The sequence below is a fragment of the Chlorocebus sabaeus genome, chromosome 9 (assembly GCF_047675955.1).
Source record: "Chlorocebus sabaeus isolate Y175 chromosome 9, mChlSab1.0.hap1, whole genome shotgun sequence".
Lineage (NCBI taxonomy): Eukaryota > Metazoa > Chordata > Mammalia > Primates > Cercopithecidae > Chlorocebus > Chlorocebus sabaeus.
This window is the reverse complement of record NC_132912.1, coordinates 27035434-27049602: the sequence shown is the minus strand read 5'-3', so window position 1 is coordinate 27049602 and position 14169 is coordinate 27035434. Positions and strand designations below refer to the sequence as shown.

At 40.1% G+C, this 14169-nt stretch overlaps 1 protein-coding gene across 1 annotated transcript in view; it reads left to right on the top strand.

Moving 5' to 3' along the window:
• Nucleotides 1-14169, top strand: part of YME1L1 (YME1 like 1 ATPase) — a 45949-nt gene that overhangs the window by 633 nt on the left and 31147 nt on the right. Inside the window, exons 2-4 of the mRNA XM_037983412.2 lie at nt 5024-5158; nt 10862-11024; nt 12336-12437. Coding sequence (XP_037839340.2) covers nt 5024-5158; nt 10862-11024; nt 12336-12437 — 400 coding nt within the window. The remainder of the gene's footprint in view (nt 1-5023; nt 5159-10861; nt 11025-12335; nt 12438-14169) is intronic.

Here is a 14169-nt window from a genome sequence, read left to right as displayed (position 1 = left end):
TCTTTCTTTTTAAATGGAATTTAAATTTAACCCAAACATGGTATAGTAATTCGAATGGCCATCCTTGCAAGTTTTCTTTTTGACCAGAAGTAACTAATAACGTGTATTTTCGAGTCGTAAACTGTTTGCAGTTAAAATTTTGATTCAGCCTCATCCTCATCGTTTTGTAAAACAAAAGGTAGTGAGGAAAAAAATGATTTCAAGGGTTTTCAGTATGCTCTTTGATGGGCAGTCGCTTATGACAATGTTTTATTCTTGCTTCATTCCAGTCTCTTTTTTTGATGGTAACATTTTAATAGATTTTTTGAGAGTTCCTACAGTTTTGCAAAGAAATAGTTTTTAAAACGTTGAGTTTTTTTTTTTAAATAATTTTTAAGAAAATCGACACTCAGGTTCTTGGTTTAAGCATATGATTGTGTTCCTTTGTGTAACTTTTACTCCCTCTCATTTTAAGAATTTTTAATTTTTTTGTGCTAGTATTGGCTAACAAACTGAAGCAGCTGCTTGTTTATTGGGCATCAGTTATGTACCAGGTGAGCAAAGCAAATGTGGAATCTTCTCTTAATATTGATATGAAGTAAATATGACTAGGACTTAACCAGGTGAAGAGTGAACAGGTATCACGGACATACAGAAAAATACCTGGAGGTCCTGAGTTAGGAAACGATTTAGCAGGTTGGAGGAACCAAAATAAGGCTAGTGTGGCTAGAACATAGTAATTAAAGGGGGTAGTGACAGAACAGGTTGGAGAAAAGACTTGAGGCAGATCATACAGGGAGTAAAGCATTTGTTATGGCTGATTTCATGTCAAGTGCGTTGGCAACCACTGAAAGTTGTTTTTTTGTTTTTTTTTTTTTTTATTGAGACGGAGTCTCGCTCTGTCGCCCAGGCCAGAGTGCAGTGGCGCAATCTCACTGCAAGCTCCTCCTCCCGGGTTCACGCCATTCTCCTGCCTCAGCCTCCCGAGTAGCTGGGACTACAGGTGCCCTCCACCACGCCCGGCTAATTTTTTTTTGGATTTTTAGTAGAGACGGGATTTCACCGTGTTAGCCAAGATGATCTCGATCTCCTGACCTCGTGATCCACCCGCCTCGGCCTCCCAAAGTGCTGGGATTACAGGCGTGAGCCACCGCGCCCGGCCACACTGAAACTTTTAAAACATAATTAGATTTTCGTTTTTAAAAGATGACTGGCTTTTGCTGTATGGAGAATAGGAGAGGGCAAGAGTGGAAGGTGTTACCAGTTAAAAATACCGCCCCTGCCCCCCCATTAATGCGGTTGCAGTGGTTATGGAAAGAAGGGAATGAGATATATTTTGAAGAAAGTGGAATTGCATGAGATATCAGATAAAAGAGATGATGGGGAGAGGTGTTTCTGGGTTTGATCAGATGAATGCATTGAAGGTGCTATTTACCAAGATGACAGTGTCTGGAGAAGTCCTAGTAATTGTTTGAAAAAGAAGTCTGACATGGCCTATTGAATATGGTATTAAAGTTTTTGGAACAACTCTTTGTCTTAGTTAACATCAAGAGAGGCCTGATTTTAGGAGAATTTACCATCAACTGGATGGACAGTTAGTAGTATGTGATGTTGGTAGAGATGATAAAGGGATTTTTATGTACCCTAGGCAGTCTTAACAGGGCTCAAATATAGTGAGGACACTCAGGCATTTCTTGCTTTGAAAGATGGTAACACATTTGGAATTCCTGGTTGCTTAATTGGCTGAATACACTTGAAATTAAATGGTAGAAAGGAAGCCACAGAAAACGAACTGTTTCATTGAGAAGAGCTCAATCCTAAATCCTTTTGTGAAAGAAAAGAGTTAAAACTAATTCAAATAAATCTTTTCAAAGAAATAGGTAGAAAATATGTATCTTGAAATGATTTGATTATTTTTACAGTTTCAAAAGAAGTTACTGTTTATTTTTTTTCTTTTTACTGCCCCCAGGCTGTAAGGAACTTACTGTTTCTTTCTGACTCTAAAAATGATACATTGCTTCACTTGACTAGCCTTAAAAGAATACATTTATTTTGCTAAAAATGCTGAAAATATAATTAAATCACCCGTAATCTCATTACTGAGGGATACGTGTCTTAGAATAAATTCTTTCACACAGTTTTTTCTATAGACAAACGCGAGTATGCATACTTTATTTTTTGTTTTTATTTTTTGAGATGGAGTCTCACTCTGTCGCCCAGGCTGGAGTGCAGTGGCGCGATCTCAGCTTACTGCAAGCTGCGCCTCCCAGGTTCACGCCTTTCTCCTGCCTCAGCCTCCCAAGTACCTGGGACTACAGGCGCCCACTACTGCTTTTTAGTAGAGACGGGGTTTTCACTGTGTTAGCCAGGATGGTCTCGATATCCTGACCTCGTGATCCATCCACCTCAGCCTCCCGAAGTGCTGGGATTACAGGCGTGAGCCACCGCACCGGCCACAGATATGCATACTTAAGGTAGTTTTACAGTCTACTTTATTCCCTAGTATGTCACGAATTTGTTTATCAATACCCATGGGATGAGAAGTCTGGAATTTTGAGTCAGATTCTAAATCTCTGTTGTCTTCATCTGTTAAATGGTCTGTACCCCACGGTAATGGCATTAGTCATTGATGAGGGCAGAGCCCTCCTGAACTAAATGCCTCTAAAAGGTCCCACCTCTTAACAGGATTACAGTGGCAACAAAGTTTGCCATTCTTTTCAACTCAAACTTGAATTTTGGAGGAGATGAACAGTGAAATTTTTACTGGAAGTGGGCCCTGTTCCAGACCCCAACAGAGGGTTCTTGGATCCCGCACAAGAATTTGAGAGAGTCGCCGGGCCCGTGGTGCTCACACATGTGAGCTCACACATCCCAGCACTTTGGGAGGCAGAGGCGAGTGGATCACGAGGTCAGGAGATAGAAATCCTGGCTAACATTGTGAAATTCTGTCTCTACTAAAAATACAAAAAAGTAGCTGGGCGTGGTGGCCTGTGCCTGTAGTCCCAACTCCTTGGGAGACTGAGACAGAAGAATCGCTTGAACCCAGGAGGCGGAGGTTGCAGTGAGCCGAGATCGCATCACTGTGCTCCCAGCCTGGGCGACAAAGCGAGACTCCATCTCAAAAACAAACAAACAAACAAACAAACAAGCAAAAAAACGAGAGAGTCTATAAAGTGAAAGCAAGTTTATTAAGATATAAGAAGGTAAAGTAAAAAATGGGGTACTCCATAGGCAGAGGAGCGGAGCTGCTTGGGCTTCTCCGCTAAGGATACCTACGGTTAGTTATTTCTTGGTTTTATGCTAAACAATGTGTGATTATTCATAAGTTTTCAGGGAAAGGGGGACCTTCGAGATTCCTCCCCTTTTTGGACTACACAGGGTAACTTCTTGACGTTGCCATGGCATTTATAAACTGTCATGATCTGGTGGGAGTGTCTTTTAGCATGCTAATGCATTTTAATTAGCACATAATGAGCATTGAGAATTAGCAGAGGCCACTCTATTCATCTTGGTTTTGGTGGGATTTGGCTGGCTTCCTTACTACAGCTTGTTTTATCAGCAAAGTCTTTATGACCTGTGTCTTGTGCCCACATCCTATCTCATCCTGTGACTTAGAATGCCTAACCTCCTGGGAATGCAGCCCAGTAGGTCTCAGCCTCGTTTACTGTCATTTTGCCCCTGCTCCAGATGGAGTCGCTGTGGTTCAAACATCTCTGACAGAACTGTAACAAGAAGTATAATTGTTACTCATTATTATAGCTATTTGAGGATTAAATGGGATGATGTAAGTAAAGCATGTAATACTAAGCCTGGTATATAATAAGAAGCCATTTAGTTTGTTCATTTATTCAACAAATATTTATTAAGTAAATTTTTTTTTTTTTTCTTGAGACAGGGTCTTGCCGTGTCACTCAGGCTGGAGTGCAGTGGCGTGATAGCTCACTGCAGCCTCAAACCTCCTGGGCTCAAGTGTTTTTTTGTTTTTATTTTATTTTTTTGTTTGTTTGTTTTTATTTTTTGAGGTGGAGTTTTGCTCTTGTCACCTAGGCTGGAGTGCAGTGGCACGATCTTGGCTCACTGCAACCTCCGCCTCCCAGGTTCGAGTGATTCTCCTGCCTCTGCCTCCCAAGTATCTGGGATTACAGGTGCCCATCACCATTCCTGGCCAATTTTTTGTATTTTTAGTGGAGACGGGATTTCACCACATTGGCCAGGCTGGTCTTGAACTCCTGACCTCAGGTATCTGCCTGCATTGGTCTCCCAAAGTACTGGGATTACAGGTGTGAGCCTCTGTTCCTGGCCTACTTACTATTTTTTTTAATGTTGGATGTTTTTCATTATGTGGTAGTTTCTTTTTTTTTTGAGACAGGTCTTACTTACCCTGTTGCCCTGGCTAGAGTGCAGTGGTGTGATCACAGCTCACTGCAGCCTCCACTTCCTGGGATCAAGCAATGCTCCTACCTCAGCCTCCCAAGTAGTTGAGACTACAGGTGCACACCATCACACCCGTGTAATTATTGTATTTTTTGGTAGAGATGGGGTTTCACTGTGTTGGTCAGGCTGGTCTTGAACTCCTGACCTCAAGTGATCAGCCTGCCTCGGCCTTCCAAAGTGCTGGGATTACAGGCATGAGCAACTGCACCTGACCAGTGGTGTCATTTATTTTACCGGTCCTCTAATGGTGGATGTTTCCAGCTTTCTACTATTTTTGAAATGTTTTTAATGAGAGTTATTCTCTATGCATGTGCAAGTACTTGTCAGATTCCTTAGAATAAATTCCTAGAAGGTGGATTGCTACAAACAAGAAATGTATGTATTTTTGATACTTTTGATTTACATATTCAGAATAATATCCTGAAAGAATATACCAATTTTCTTCTCACCAGCAGTAAATCCGAGTACTTACAGTTTTTAGTATACTGGGTCGACGTATGATGTATATTTAAATACTTAACAAATCCTGACAAGAAAAAGGAGATTGTTCTGTTTATTCAAAAAAAAAAAAAAAAAAACTACTTAATTTTTAACTTTTATCTTTTTCTAGGTTACAGTTCCTCTGAGTCATCTCATCAATGCCTTCCATACACCAAAAAACACTTCTATTTCTCTCAGTGGAGTGTCAGTTTCTCAAAAACAGCATCGAGATGTAGTTCCTGAGCATGAGGCTCCCAGCAGTGAGGTAAGTCTTTATCCTAGTTGTGTGAGAAAGCCTTTTTGATATATAGTTGACCTTGAACAAATGAGGGATTAAGGATATTGACCCTCCCCCATAGTCAAAAATTTGAGTATAATTTTTGACTCCTGAGAAACTTAACTACTAATACCCTACTATTGCCCGGGAAGTCTTGCCAATAAAATAAAGAGTCCATTAACGTGTATTTTGTATATTTTATGTATTATGTACTGTATTCTTACAATAAAGTAAGATAGAGAAAATAAAATGTTATTAAGAAAATCATAAGGAAGAGAAAATATACTTACTATTCATTAAGTAGAAGTGGACCATCATAAAGATCTTCATTATCTTCAAGTTGAGTGGGCTGAGGAGGAAGAGGAGGGGTTGGTCTTGCTGTCTCTGGTGGCAGAGTAATTTGAGTAATTTATCTAGTGGTCTGTTAGACATTTTCCTTGGATAGGCTCCAGGGACCTCAAATTTAATATGCCCAAAACTGAGAAAGTCCATGTATCTGTGGATGTGCACAGCTCTAATCTGTTGTTCAAGGATCAACTGTACTATTAATCATGTTGGATGAAGTATCTTTCTCTAGGCACTTGTGGCAGGTGATTTCTGCCTTCAGCTTAATCTTCTTTGCAATTGAAGATATTTCTGGCTTTTATTATACATATTGCAAATATATTTAGACTTTTTTTTTCTTAATTTTCATTTGGCATTGTACTTCGTATTAGCCCCTCCTACATTGTGCGATACCAGTCGGCTACTCTGTTGTGTTCCCTCAGCAGTAGCGGGGAACCCATAGGTAACTGACCATAATTACCTCCCAAGTTTCAAGGAAGATAAAATAGTATGAAGTTACCATCTACTGCCTTATAGGAGCCTTCAGTGTAACTGAACAATTAAAATATAGGTACTGGAAAGTGAAATATATAAGCTAGGACACTGTACTTTCAGTATTTGTATAATTATAAAATCAGTGTTTCCTAGGATATTGAAAATTATTAACCTAAGAACTGATGTATTTACAAGGCTTATTAGTAAGATAGTTGCTTACAAGCTCAGGATACATTTTTCATGGAAAAAATGTTATAATCTGGCATTGAGTTCCCAAAGCCTCTTCAACACATAAATAGGTTATGTTCTTAATCTGATATCAGGAGCTAATGGCAAAGGACAGTAGTGGAGGAGTTGAAAAGAGCTTGCTTTTGAGAGGGTTGTAGAGTCAGCCTTGGGATAAAATTTTAATTTAATGAAAAGTTTGTCATCTTGTACTTCCTTTTGTACTATTTGCCTAGTTCTTACTGCCTTTTCCTATACACAGTCCATTATTGTCTTTCTACTCTACTACTGACACTCTTGTCCAAAATTATAGTCCAAGAGAGCCTTACTACTGAAGATAGTATCAACATTGGTACATGCAACAAAATTATGTTCATTTTACAAGTTTTAGAAAATATTAGTGTGGGTAGAAGAAACGGAATTCATCCGTGGACTCTTTTTCAGATCTAAGGCTGTTAACATTTTGTGTTTTCGTATGTCTTTTTCTCTTGCACTTTCTGTATTTTATAATAATTAGATACTATTGCACATGTTGATTTAGATTCTGCTTTGCTTATTTAGTAGTCTTATGAATTTATGCTGTATGTTTTCTGCATGTGTATTCACACTACATTCTATTGAAATTTGGCTACTACTTTTACTATTTTTCAGACTTCTTTCGCTGAAGTTAGTGCTGATTTCCTTAGTGTTAAATATAGGCCTTTTACCAAAAAAAACCCTGCATCTCTCAACTTGTCATTTGCATTTGACCTTTCTTACTTTGCAAATACTCCCTTAAATTGAGTGATACTACTTTGATGGGGTTTTTTTTGTTTGTTTGTTTGTTTGTTTTTTGAGACAGAGTCTCCCTCTGTCACCCAGGCTGTAATGCAGTGGTGTGATCTTGGCTCATTGCAACCTCCACCTCCTGGGATCAAACGATTCTCGTGCCTCAGCCTTCCAAGTAGCTGGAATTACAGGCATACCCCACCACACCTGGCTAATTTTTTGTATTTTTGGTAGAGATGGAGTTCACCGTGTTGGCCAGGCTGGTCTCAGACTCCTGACCTCAAATGATCTGCCAGCCTCAGCCTTTCAAAGTGCTGGGATTACAGGCATGAGCCACCATGCCTGTCCTAATTTTCAGTCTTTACTTTCTCCCAGGTTACATTCCCACTTACATATTTTCTTTCTTTTTTTTTTTCTTTAGTTTTAAGATGGAGTTTTGCTCTCGTTGCCCACGCTGGAGTGCAATGGTGCGATCTTGGCTCACTGCAACCTCCGCCTCCCTGGTTCAAGCAATTCTTCTGCCTCAGTCTCCCTAGTAGCTAAGATTACAGGCGTGAGCCACCACGTGTGGCTAATTTTTTTGTATTTTTAGTAGAGACGGGGTTTCACCATGTTGGCCAGGCTGGTCTTAAACTTCTGACATCAGGTGATCCGCCTGCCTCTGCCTCCCAAAGTGCTGGGATTATAGGCGTAAGCCACTGTGCCTGGCTGCCACTTGCATATTTTCAGTTAACATCTCTCTATATGTTACTCCCAAATATATCTTCAATGGTAAAGTCACTTTCAAGTTTTGAGTAATTTATCTAGTGGTCTGTTAGACATTTTCCTTGGATAGGTTCTAGGGACCTCAAATTTAATATGCCCAAAACTGAGTTATTGGTCTTACAGTGGCTTTAGTCCTACTTTTTCAGTCTGAGTCCAACTAGAAAAGAGAAACCACATAGTCATTTGAACAGTAAAAGTTTAGTATAAAAATGTAATGTCTGCTGGGCACAGTGGCTCATGCCTGTAGTCCCAGCACTTTGGAAGGCTGAGGAGGGTGGATCACCTGAGGTGAGGAGTTCAAGACTAGCCTGACCAATATGGGAAAATTCCATCTCTACTAAAAATACAAAAATTAGCCGAGTGTGGTGGCGTGTGCCTGTAGTCCCAGCTACTCGGGAGGCAGAGACAGGAGAATCGCTTGAGCCCAGGAGGCAGAGGTTGCTGTGAGCTGAGATTGCACCACTGCACTCCAGCCTGGGTGACAGCAAGACTCTGTCTCAAAAATAAATAAATAAATATAAAAATGTAATCTCATTTTTTTGTTTAATCTTAAAAAAAAAACCCTGTTTTTACAGGGCAGTGGAATAGGTAGGGATTTAAGAAGTAAAGAAAACTCTTAAAAAATATAAAAAATAAAAAAGGACCAGCAGATTTAGGGAGCAGCTCATACTTCTAGGTCTGAGATAGAGTCAGGAAGAGTTCTCCACCCTCAGGGCTGAGATCCTGATGTTGGCGAAGGCATGGCCTTGGCTTACTGAATGGTAGAGAAGTTGCTGTGATGTCATGCCAGGAGAACTTGCTGGATACTGGGGAAAGCTGTCCTGGGGATGTGTCCTGCTAGAGAAGCTGCTATATGAGTGGTGCCAGGGGAAGCTGCTAGGTATTGCTGGCCATTGTGCACTCCAGGAGCCAGGGTTTGGTGAAACTGCACAATTGACAGGAGCCAGATGCTATAGAAACCATGGGTGTTACAGACAGGAATCTGCTAAATGAGCATACCAGAACCAGGAATCAAAACCTCTCTTCCTACAGTGTGCATTCAGTGACTTCCTGACGAAGCTTAACATTGTTTCAATTGGCAAAGGAAAAATATTCAAAGGGTACAGATCCATGTTCATGGAGCCAGCAAAAAGGATGAAAGAGCGCTTGGACACAACCAACTGATAACTGGCACATCCATCCAGAACCCTTCTCCCTCTCAATCCCTATATACTGTGGGTTTCTCCAAATGCCTATTGTCTATGATTTACTATGTCCATCCTTCTTAGTCACGGCTTAGTTCAGGTTCTTGCCATCTTTCACTTGTTCCATCAGCCTTCTCTCTCATCCAGTCTAGCTTGTTTGTTTGTTTGTTTTATCATTTTAAAATTTTTTGTAAAGACAGGGTCTTGCTTTCTTGACCAGGCTGATCTCGAACTCCTGGCCTGAAACAGTCCTCCCACCTCAGCCTCTCAAAGTGTTGGGATTATAGGCTTGAGCCATCATGCTAGGCCAGTCTATCTTCCTTAGTTCTCTATTTTCTTCCGTAAGACAGAACTAATCATATTACTTAGAGAATTAAATTCAAACATGGCTCTTCACAATTTGGCCATAGCATATCTCTTTACTTTTTTCTTTCCTTGAATTTTTTGAGATGTTCCAGACCCTTGGATAGCTTTTTGTTTGCCCCTCTCCCTAAGTCTTCTTCATCCATCATTTTTAATAGCTTAAAATACTTAAAGTACTCTTAAGTATTTTATTTCACCATGCCTTTAACTGTCTTTTACTATGGCCATCATGCTGTGTGCTAGGCTGTGTAGATGAGTAAGACATGATCTTTGCCTTTGATGCTTACTCTTATGAAATAAGGTGTATTTTATAGTTATGTTAGTATTGAGAAAATGAATTCTAGGAATATGAGTTATATCTAGTAAAAAAAAAAGTACTATACTCCCAGACATCAATCTAGAGCTATGTAATCCATGTCCATGCCTCTTTTAAGAAAATTTTTAGTTTTAGAGATAGGGTCTCCCCTCTGTATCCCAGGCTGAAGTGCAGTGATGCTATCATAGCTCACTACAACCTCCAGCTCCTGGGCTCAAACATTTCTCCTGAACAGCTGGTACTGCAGGCGAATACCACCACACCCAGCTAATTTTTTAATTTTTCGTCGAGATGATGTCTTACTATGTCGCCTAGGCTGGCCTCAAACGCTCCTCCCACCTTAGCCGTTTTGGGTTTGAGTAACATATAATTGCTACTTGTCTTTAAGTGCCTCCTTTTCAGCTCATGTGGACAAGAAAATAACTAATCCCTGTCCTGTTGTTTAAAAGTGGGTATATATACACACATATTTGTGATTTTTAGACTTTTTTGCCTGATTTTCACAGTTTTGACTTTAATTTTCTTCCTTATTAGAAGATAATGGGTAACTTTAGAACCTCTGAGTTCAAGGAAGGATCTCAGCAGTGAGGCCAGAGGAGTGAGATGTCCTGTGGTAACCAAGCATACCATTTCCTTGTCAAGTGGGCTTTTGTTTATGGCTGCTTAGGGGCTTAAAACTCCATGGACTGGTGAGGATTATCATTTGAATAGAATTTCTCCAATTCAAAAACCTTACTATTATCCTCCAATCAGTTTTACACTGTTGGGGAAAATCCCCATGACCTTATATAACATACTTTGTAACCCTGCAGGTAGTTACACTTATATGGTTGTCATTATAAATGCTTGATCAATGGTTGATAGACTAGCTCTTGATCAGAGTACCCTTGTATGGAGAGAAGGAAAAAATATCATACATTTCACTTGATTCTGTGAACCATAATGCTTAGGACAGTAGTGGTTTGGGTTTGATTTAAAAACAAATGTTTTTCTCATTCATGCTGAAATGTTATCTCTTTATTTAAGGATACCATTGGGAATATAATTTTTTAACCTATGTCAAACTTCCTATGACTTATCTCAGTGAAACGAACTGTAAAAATATTTGCATCAATTTATTTTTAAATATTTAAAAAAGAAGTATATGTATTAGACTTTTAAAATCTAATTGTTTTAACTGATAATGTGTACTTCTTAGGTTAAATATCTTGGTAATATTAATGCATACCTGGTTGACCCAATCTTTTACAGCCTTCACTTAACTTAAGAGACCTTGGATTATCTGAATTAAAAATTGGACAGATTGATCAGCTGGTAGAAAATCTACTTCCTGGATTTTGTAAAGGCAAAAACATTTCTTCCCATTGGCATACGTCCCATGTCTCTGCACAGTCCTTCTTTGAAAATAAATATGGTATGTTAATGTATTTTTTGTTCTAATTAAATATTTTAGCACTATTAATAAATACCATTTATTAGCTTTTACGGTAGCATTTACTGTGGGCTGGGTTCCTTCCTGAAGGTTTTTTTTTTTTTTTTTTTTTGGACAGTCTCCCTCTGTCACCCAGGCTGCAGTGCAGTGGCACAATCTCTGCTCACTGCAAGCTCCACCTCCTGGGTTCATGCCATTCTCTTGCCTCGGCCTCCCGAGTAGCTGGGACTACAGGTGCCCACCGCCACAGCCAGCTGATTTTTGTATTTTTAGTAGAAACGGGGTTTCACCGTGTTAGCCAGGATGGTCTCGATCTCCTGACATTGTGATCTGCCTACCTCAGCCTCCCAAAGTGCTGGAATTACAGGCATGAGCCACCGCGCCCAGCCTTAAACACAGTACATCTTTTATCACTGGTTTTGTTTTGTTTTGTTTTTGAGATGGAGTTTCACTCTTGTTGCCCAGGTGGAAGTGCAATGGCTCACTCTCAGCTCACCACAACCTTCACCTCCTGGTTTCAAGCGATTCTCCTGCCTCAGCCTCCCAAGTAGCTGAGATTACAGGCATGCGCCACCATGCCTGGCTAATTTTTTATTTTTAGTAGAGACAGGGTTTCTTCATGTTGGCAAGGCTGATCTCAAACTCCCAACCTCAGGTGATCCACCCACTTCTGCCTCCCAAGGTGCTGGAATTACAGGCGTGAGCCAGCGTGGCCGGCCATGTTTTATCACTGTTAATTTGAATTTAGTTTCATTAGCAGCTACATTTGTATGCCAGATAAAAAAGACAATGTAGGCCAGGCGCGGTGGCTCACGTCTGTAATCCCAGAACTTTGGGAGGCTGAGGCAGGCGGATCACAAGGTCAGGAGATCAAGACCATCCTGACTAACAGGGTGAAACACCATCTCTACTAAAAATACAAAAGATTAGCCGGGCGTGATGGTGGACACCTGTGGTCCCAGCTGCTCGGGAGGCCAAGGCAGGAGAATAGCGTGAGCCTGGGAGGCGGAGCTTACAGTGAGCCGAGATCATGCCACTGCACTCCAGCCTGGTGGACAGAGCGAGATTTTGTCTCAAAAAAAAAAAAAAAAGATAATGTAACCAACAAGTGATAGTAAACTAAAGGATTGTGAGATGTAAAGTAGTTAAATTAGCAATGCTTTAGATATTTTCATAAAAGTTGAAACTCATATTGTGATTTCCCTAATATTTGATAGAATTATTTATGTTTCATAGGATTTTTGTTTTTTGTTTTGGAAATTAGAAAATTTACTTTTTGCAATTTCCTTCCAGGTAACTTAGATATATTTAGTACGTTACGTTCCTCTTGCTTGTATCGAAAACAACATTCAAGAGCTCTTCAAAACATTTGTTCAGATCTTCAGTACTGGCCAGGTATGAAGCAACAACCATAGCTATTTTGGAAAAATAATATACTTATTTACTGCAGTCTGATTTGTCTTTCTTAATGGTATTAATGATTATAAACATTCATTTGCAATTCACACGGCCTAAAGAGTATTTGGAATTGATTAGTTTGGGTTCTTCTGTATAATTTTCAATCTGGGATATAATTATATATATAGGAGTATAATATATAGGAGCTAAATTTTGAGTGTGATAGCGCCACAATAAATCAAACTCCAGGGAATTTATCTAACTTGTTTCAAGATAAATGACTAAGCACATTTGCTTACTCATCCTCACTTTCAAAAGCCCATTGAAATTAATTTTTTTTATATATATATATGAAAAAAGCAATGACAGAAGGGTTTTGTTAATGGACCAGAAATTTGAGGACTTTCAGTAAGTTGTAATATAGGTGACATCAAATTGACAGTAAAATCAAATTTGCATTTATTCGTGTAATTTTTGAATACAAGGCACTAGTGATAGATGTCAGGTGATAGCGATCATTGTAAATGAAAAAGACATGTTTTCTACCTTCTTGGGACTAAGGGTCTCGTGAAAGAGGTAAGTACTTCTGCTTCCAAGAGAACTCAGGAAAAACCCCACTTCCAGAGCCAGTAAAATTGGACTCTGGGATGGAATAGAATAAACAGTTGAGGATTGCCAGAAATGGGCCAATCACAGAACAGATATGGCCTTTAACCTTTAGGTAAATTAGCAAAAAACACCTTTCTAATAAGACTTCTGTGTGTGTGTTTGTGTATCGAGGGACGTCTGTCTGTGGAGACTCCTGGTTTGAGCATTGATGCCAAGGAAAGAAACAAGATAGTACCCCAGATTACTTTGGTTTTGAATTATACATTCACTAAAGGTATTCTGCTCATAGTCCAAGTTTTATATTCTGAATATATTTACTTTTGCTAGTGTTGAGGATACCCATTTGTAGTCAATACCGATGACTGTATTTGTTTTGTTTTGTTTTTGAGATGGAGTTTTCCTCTTGTCACCCAGGCTGGAGTGCAATGGTACCTCCTGGGTTCAAGCAATTCTCCCGCCTCAGCCTCCCGAGGAGGTGGGATTACAGGTTCCCCCACCATGCCCAGCTAAGTTTTGTATTTTTAGTAGAGATGGGGTTTCACCGTGTTGGCCAGGCTGGTCTCGGAACTCCTGACCTTAGGTGATCCGCCTGCCTTGGCCTCCCAAAGTGTTGGGATTATAGCATGAGCCACAGCGCCAGGCCCTGATCACCGTATTCTTATTTATAATTACAAATGGATTACCAAGAATCTACGTATTTGAGGAAAACTTAAAGCATAAAAGAGAGGCACCAAGTTCAGGAAAGAGACCAATAACCCTCTAAAGAAATGATTAATGCAGAAGACAGAAGAAGACAGCTGATACTTTTTTTTTTTTTTTTTTTTTTTTTGAGACGGAGTCTCCCTCTGTCGCCCAGGCTGGAGGGCAGTGGCCGGATCTCAGCTCACTACAAGCTCCTCCTTCCGGGTTTACGCCATTCTCCTGCCTCAGCCTCCTGAGTAGCTGGGACTACAGGCGCTCACCACCTCGCCCGGCTAGTTTTTTGTATTTTTTTTAGTAGAGACAGGGTTTCACCGTGTTAGCCAGGATGGTCTTGATCTCCTGACCTCGTGATCCGCCTGTCTTGGCCTCCCAAAGTGCTGGGATTACAGGCTTGAGCCACCGCGCCCGGCCGATACGT